General features: G+C 47.0%; 1 protein-coding gene across 1 annotated transcript; it reads right to left on the reverse strand.

Annotated features, from left to right (window-relative positions):
* Nucleotides 1–507: 507 nt before the first annotated feature.
* LOC123256550 (lithostathine-2-like) lies at nt 508–2,665 on the reverse strand. The gene is made up of 5 exons (XM_044685143.1): nt 2,584–2,665; nt 2,258–2,373; nt 1,766–1,903; nt 1,024–1,135; nt 508–575 (listed from the first exon to the last, which is right to left on the reverse strand). Exons 1-5 carry the CDS (start codon nt 2,657–2,659, stop codon nt 508–510), a joined length of 510 nt encoding a protein of 169 aa, XP_044541078.1. The 5' UTR covers nt 2,660–2,665.
* Nucleotides 2,666–6,645: the final 3,980 nt, after the last annotated feature.

The raw sequence follows: 6,645 nt of genomic DNA on the forward strand, positions 1-6,645 counted from the left end.
TATGTCTATTTGCTTTACTCCCAATTCACCTTTAATTTTTATAAGGGCAAAGGGCATACTTCCCCTTCTCTGTTGTCCTCCAGGGTCTCAATTTTTACCAATATCCAATTATGGTTCAATCAAGCCTTAATGAAAGAATGAATAGTGAAAACCTCTGGTTGAAGGAGAGAGGAGAGGAGCTTGTCTTCACACTAAAACTCATTCATACAGAGATAGAGAAAGAGTCAGGCTCCAAAGAGAACACTAGAGGCAGTGAAATGGGTGAGATGATGTTTTATTTTGATTTCCCAAAACTCCAAGCCAGGCAACACCAAGAGGAATGTGAGAGGAGAAGGAGAAATAGGGAAATGGGTACCTGAAGGATACTTGAAAAGGGAAGGGAGGTTTGGGCGTGAGGAGGGAAAATGGGAAGAAGGACTTCTGGGAGAGTAGTCTTTGGTCAGGGCTCTCAGGATGTACAGGTGGCCCCAAAGTTGCAGAATTCCAGCCCCTTCTGGCTTGCCTCCTCTAGGACCTGAATTTGCAGAGGAAGTAGTGCTTTTGATCACAAGATTCATCTCTCCACTTCTGATAGCCTGCAGAGAAATGATCTGGGTTAGGCTGGCCAGGGCATCCATCAGGAGTCATCCTATGCGCTGATGACCCAGACCTCATGCCCAGGGGCCTTGCAGTCCAAAGAAGAGGAAAAAGTAAAGGATGTGAGAGATGGGAAGTAAACGAGTTGGAAAATGAGAGAATGAAAGAAGGGAAAAGAAAGAGGTTATAGGAAGGCAGAGGGCAACTGAAAGAAATTATATTAATGGGAGAAAGGAAATGAGATGAGGGGAGGAAGAAGAGGGGGAAGGGAGGGAGGGAAGAAAAAAGAGAAAAGGAAAGGAAAAGAGAGAAGGAGGGGAGAGAAGAGACACTCTCCCATATTCTAAGTATGGAGGTGCCCTCATGCATCCAGAGGTACAGCCAGAAGAGAAGTTGAGGGAATGGGCCTGGGTGGGTACCACAACTGCCAGTGTTTTGCTCTCTCACCAGTATCATTAGTCAGGACGGTACACGTTTTAGCTTTCTCGCTACTGGGAGCTTTATCTTCCCAGGCTTGGAAGAGAAACAGGGAGCTGCTGCTCCATTTCCACCTACGGTTCTGAGAAGAGAGGACAGGGCGGGGAAGCAGTCAGGGAATAGTGAGATATCGCCTACCAACTTCCCTACTTCTTTAACTACCTAATTAATAGATAACTGTGCACACCTTGATTTAGCCTTGGATCCTCAACAGGTTTATTCTCTACTGAAAATCTTTCCAGATATTACCACCCCTCTCCCTTGCTCTTGCCCCATGCACTGCTCAGACTGCCCTGAGCCTCTAGGGAAGCCCTCAGTCCTGGACTATTGTGGACTGTTCCCCAAAAGCAAGATATCCTGATTGTGACTCCTGTCTCCATGAGAGTGGTGGCCAAGGAGTCTCCTCTAGTGAATGCTGAGAACTGAGCACAGAGTTGGGCACTAAAGACTTGCCCAATGAATCGAAAAGAAAGAGTGAGTGAGTACCAAGGAGCTGCGAGTGGAGACAGACTCCCTTTGGCTCTGGCCATTGTGAACATCTCTCTTTGCCCTCTCCCCTCCTCAAATCTTCCTGCTCTCAATATCAGTGCTCATCTTCTTCCCTAATTCTAGTGCTCTTCCCAGTATTCCAGACCTCTGAGGGTTGGATAAACCCTCATTTCTCCCTTCCTTCTCCTGGCCTCAGAAAGGGAGGTGGACTTCTGGTTCCAACCTTGTTGGGGTCATGCAGGCCAATCCAGACAGGCAATTTGTCAACTGGATACTCATTGATCATGGCGGCCACAAAGTCAGCCTCAGCCTGATTGAGTAGGAATGCCAGGTGTCCTGAGGGGTAGGCTTGGCACTGTAACTGTGGAGGAAAGAAATGGGAATAGGAATCATTGGGAGAGGCAAAGGAGATCAGAAAAGACTCCAGGAGAGTTCTGGAGGAAAAGTAGTCAATAAAGGGAAAGAGAAAAATTAAACATCTAGGGAGAGGAGACCACGGTGAAATGGCTCGAGAAGGATAGCCCTAGTGGGAAGACAGGGACTGGAGAACACAGGAAAAGGAAGATCCTAACTCTAGAGTCCCTTGAGAGAGAAAGAGTTGGGGGAAAAATGAGGAGCGAGAGACTCATTATGACTCTATTTTTGGACCTAAGGGACACTGAGAGAGGGAGACAGACCCAGCCATCCGTCTCAGGGGTCCTTCTCCCCAACAAACCTCAGCACTGTTCCAGGTCTCCTTATTCATTATTCCCAATAAGCCATAGCAGTAGGAGCCATGGAGGGCAAAGCCATCAGGGCAGGAGCTCCTAGCAGAAGGAAGATCCTTCTGGCCTGTGAAAAGGAAGAGAAGAACTGCATGGAGGGAAGCTGCTCTTTGGACCTCAGGCTTTGAACCCTCAAAACTTCCAATCTCTTCTCTGTTCCACTATCTACACACTCCTGCTTTCTATTCCCTTCCTTTTCCCTTTGAATATGCCAAAGCCCCCAGGATTGTTCCAGATCCAAGTGCATAGTCAAAGGTGAAGCTCTAGAGCAACTCACCTTGTGCTAGGCCGGAGAGCAGCAGGCAGGTGAAGAGAAGCCCTGAGAAGATGGGGGCCATCTTGGGAGGCAGCATCTCCTTTGATTCTAGGTTGGAGAGAAAAGAAATTCTTATCTCCCTGGCATGTCTCAACTAGCAATCATGGAAAGATGGAGGCAAGGATGGAGGCTCAGGCCTCAATAGACCCAGGATTATGCTGTTCTCTTCTTTTCCCCTAGGCTGGGATTGAATCCCCTCCTCTCTCCTTCCTCCTCTACTCTTCTTGGGCCTCTGGAAATAAGCTGAATGGGGGCTGGAGAGAATCTGGTTGTGAGGAGTGGGGTATGGAGGGAGGAAAAAGTAAGCAGAGTCCCTTCTTTCAGAGTCGTTTAGAAATGAGCATCCATTGGCACCTCTCTCCAAGATAACTGCCTCCTTCAGACACCTGGGAAGGGAATGATCTTAGAAAAAATGAGAGACCTCACCTCCCAGACCCTCTCTGACTCACTTAGCAGATTGGAAGGCCTAATGAATGCTGTGGCTGACCAAGCAAGGGCAGAACCTTTATAGAGAAAGGACCAAAGAGGGAGTAGGCATGGGCAGGGCTGCAAAAGGTGACTAGGCAGAAGCAGGGGGAAGGAGGGGTGAAGACCAGAACACATGTGTTGATGACAGACAGGGGAATTCTTGGAAGAAGGTTTAGCCTTTCTCAATCTGAGTTCAGGAGAAGGCATGAATATTGACTTCTTCCCAGAACACAGGGGAGGGACATAGGACTGGCTCCCAAAGGATGCCAGGTGCTCTGTTCCCATAACTTTGGGAAACCTTGGTGAAGGTTGATGGTTGGAAGAAAAGGAAATACACACAGGGACTGGAAGAAGGAGACAAGAATCCGGGAAAGACGGGGTGCCATAGACCTTGGCCCTAAAAAAGAAGAGATTTCAGCAAATGGAGACAAGGTGCCTTGATCATACCCTCTATCTTCTTATTAATTACTGGAATTTCTTGGACAAGAAAGACTCAGGTTCTTGGAAAGGGCCTCAAAGGGATCATCTGGAACATTTTCTAGAGGTGATTTGGGGTGGTGTTGACTTAGTGAACAAAAAACAGAATTCCCTGAAAACACGAAAGGGGAGATACAAGAGGACACAGGCAAGACCAAGAGACAGATCTCTCATGATCTCATGATCCAGAAAACTGAAAAAGGAGCCCCCAATCTCCTGGGTCCTCATGGAGACTTACAGCTTCCCTCTGCAACATCCCTACTCTTGGTCTCTCAGCTCTCTTTCTTTCAGAAGATGATGCACTAGATATTTAGAATGTTTCCCTTAATAGGACTTGGGCCATTGGAAACCAGTTTGATTCCTCCTCATTACCAATTTTTAGCCCCCTGGCAGGCCCTTGCAGTGCCCAGTGGGTGGTTCAAAGTAGACAACTCTAATTAGGACATGATCTACTTTAAATGCCAAAGCCCTTCTCATAATGAGATTCCCAGAGCAGCCCACAAGACCATGGAGTGGGGATGACTCTCCCTGAGGTCAGTGGCACCATCACTTCCTTTATTCTGGACATCAGACTTCCCAATCCAGCATGCTTAGGTCTGGCCTGGAATACTGTAATATCCTGTTGTGGGGTCTGCCTGCCTTGAGGCTCTCCCCACTCAAGTCCAACTTCCATCAGCCACCAAAGTGATTTCCCTAAAGTCCACATTTGACCACGGCACAGCTCTTCTTACTAAACTCCAGTGCTTCCCCATGACCTGCAGGATCAAAGGCAAAATCCCCTTTTGCTGTTTTCAGCCCTCTATAACCTGGCCTCCCTCTACCTCTCTAGTTCCATTATACCTTCCTGTTCATCACAGTCTCTCTGATCCAGCAATCCTGTTCTTCGGACTGGTCCCAGGCAAGACACTCCATCTTTAGGGTGCAGGAGTTTTCTCTGGCTGGCCCCCATATCTGGAGACAGTTCTCCCTCCTCAGCTCCACTTTCTGGTTTCCCTGGCTTCCTTTAAGCCACAATTAAAATCCCATCTTCTATAGGAGGCCTTTCCCAAACCTTCTGAATCCTGGTGTCTTCCCTCTCAATTGGTTCCTCTTTCAATTTTAAGTAGCTTATTTGTATATTTTGTTTGCTTGTCATATCCCCCATTAGGCTGTAAGTTCCTTGAGGGCAGGGACTGTCTTTTGCTTCTTTTTGTATCCTTAGCTCTGAGCACAATACCTGGCACATAGTAGGTTCTTAATAAATATTGATTGATCAGTTGACTGTGACTGACTGGCCACTCTTCAGCTCCCAGCTCCAGCTCCAGGCCTGACAAAGAAGAAGAAGGTTCCCTCCTCTCCCCTCTGCTGGTGCCTCTGAAACCAGGATTTTCTTTCTGAGGCTTTCTACAGTCACAGCTTCTTGGGAAGCTGGTCTTGGCCTTGGCAAACACCACCAAAGTTCTCCCTTCTCCCCTGTGGGCTCCCCCATCACCCTTCCCTCCCTTGGAGATGAAGGAGAGTCCAAAGCCTGAGAGGACTGACCCTGGCCACACTTAAAGAGAAAGAAAGGGACTTTGAACAAAGGCTCTTTGAAGAAGGGCCAGAGTCTTTCAGAGGCTTCCCTTGGTACTCTGAATTCTTCTGGCTTTTTCCAACATTTTCATTTCATGGGAAAACCCAGAAAGGCTTTGGTGGCACAAAGAATGGCTAACAGAAGCTTTAGTAAGTCAGAGGCACCCAGGCCTTTAGAGCATGCTGGAAGTCAGCCCCCAAATGGTGTAAGTTTGTTCCACTGAGGTCCCCTTCATATCAAACTGTTAATGATAAAAAGGGGGGAAAGGGTTGTTTCTGTAATAGAGTTCTATTTATTTTCCAGGATGTGAACCATTGCTTCTATTATGGATGAGCATTTTGATGTCCAATGTGAATCTAAAATCATTTCAATATACATAGCTGAATAGGAATATAAAGAAATAAAGGCTTTTGATGGGGTTTTGGACAGGTTTGGAGAAAACACATGGATTGGAGGATTTATTTCTCTGTTAATGATGTAGAAGGATTCCTCATGTGTATGTGAATGGTTCCATTTTATAAAAGGTAGAAACAGAAAGACAGAGAGAGAGAGACAAAGAGACAGAGAGACAGGAGAGAGACAAAGAGACAGAGGAAGATCTTCTACTTATTAAAAACTCAAGAAATGTGAGTTTGAAGAAATCTATTTTCTTGGACACCAACAAGACCGAATGTCTTGATAGAGACTTCAGAGCTGCGGTATCTTGGCCACTTCTGCTAGTTTACATCAACATGTTTTAGGACAAGATGTGGCCAAACAGAGGTAGTCCTGAGCCCAAAAAGTTTGAAACTTGCTGTTTTAGCTTAAACCTTCAGTTAAAATTTCAGTTCAGTTTCAGGTCTTTTAGTGACAAAGGCAGGTCCTCTCATACACTTTTTCTTCAAAAGGAGAAGGATCTGACAGCTACCAAATCTTGGCCTCCCTTGAAAAAAGGAAGAGGAGATAGCCCATCCTTTGAACCCCTAATTAGTCTCTTTTGTGGAACTCTGCTCTTGCTCTTAGCAGGAAGGGATTGTTTGTCTAAAGCCTCCTGTGTGAATTAGGATGATCAAGTCCCTAATATTGCCATTGATTCCTGATGATACCTACATCCTCGTCTCTTTATAACTAGGCAAATAGTGACTATGGTCTGACCTCATCCAGTGCCCCCATAATGTACCACATTTAATATGATGCTATAGATGGTATCACAGAGAAAGTGAGCATGAACACTGGCACAAGGTCAATCTTGAATGCCCGCCACCTCTCACCCAGCGGGTGGCTACAGGGGTGCTGCCCAGGATGGGGAGCGAGGCAAGCGTGCAGCAGCCAAGTCCCAGGCTGCCAAGCGAGGTCCAGAGATTCAGGATCTTCATCGAGAGATACCCGGGGGCATCACCCTCATGCAGCCAGGGCCCTGCAGTGTGGGGGCATGAGCTGTCCCTCCAGGCATGTGCTCTGCTCTTCCAGGTTTCCCCTCTGCGCACCCTTCCAGCCATCACACACACACACACACACACACACACACACACACACACACACACACA

This window comes from Gracilinanus agilis, unplaced genomic scaffold, assembly GCF_016433145.1.
Source record: "Gracilinanus agilis isolate LMUSP501 unplaced genomic scaffold, AgileGrace unplaced_scaffold60815, whole genome shotgun sequence".
NCBI classification, from domain to species: Eukaryota; Metazoa; Chordata; class Mammalia; order Didelphimorphia; family Didelphidae; genus Gracilinanus; species Gracilinanus agilis.

What these genes read in the sequence shown, in the direction of transcription:
- LOC123256550 (XM_044685143.1), bottom strand. Translation starts at nt 2,659, where the DNA reads ATGCTGCCTCCCAAGATGGCCCCCATCTTCTCAGGGCTTCTCTTCACC. An exon ending in AGACCTGGAACAGTGCTGAG is followed by an intron (nt 1,904 to 2,257) that starts GTTTGTTGGGGA and finishes TTTCCTCCACAG; the next exon opens with TTACAGTGCCAAGCCTACCC. An exon ending in CGTCCTGACTAATGATACTG is followed by an intron (nt 576 to 1,023) that starts GTGAGAGAGCAA and finishes ATTTCTCTGCAG; the next exon opens with GCTATCAGAAGTGGAGAGAT.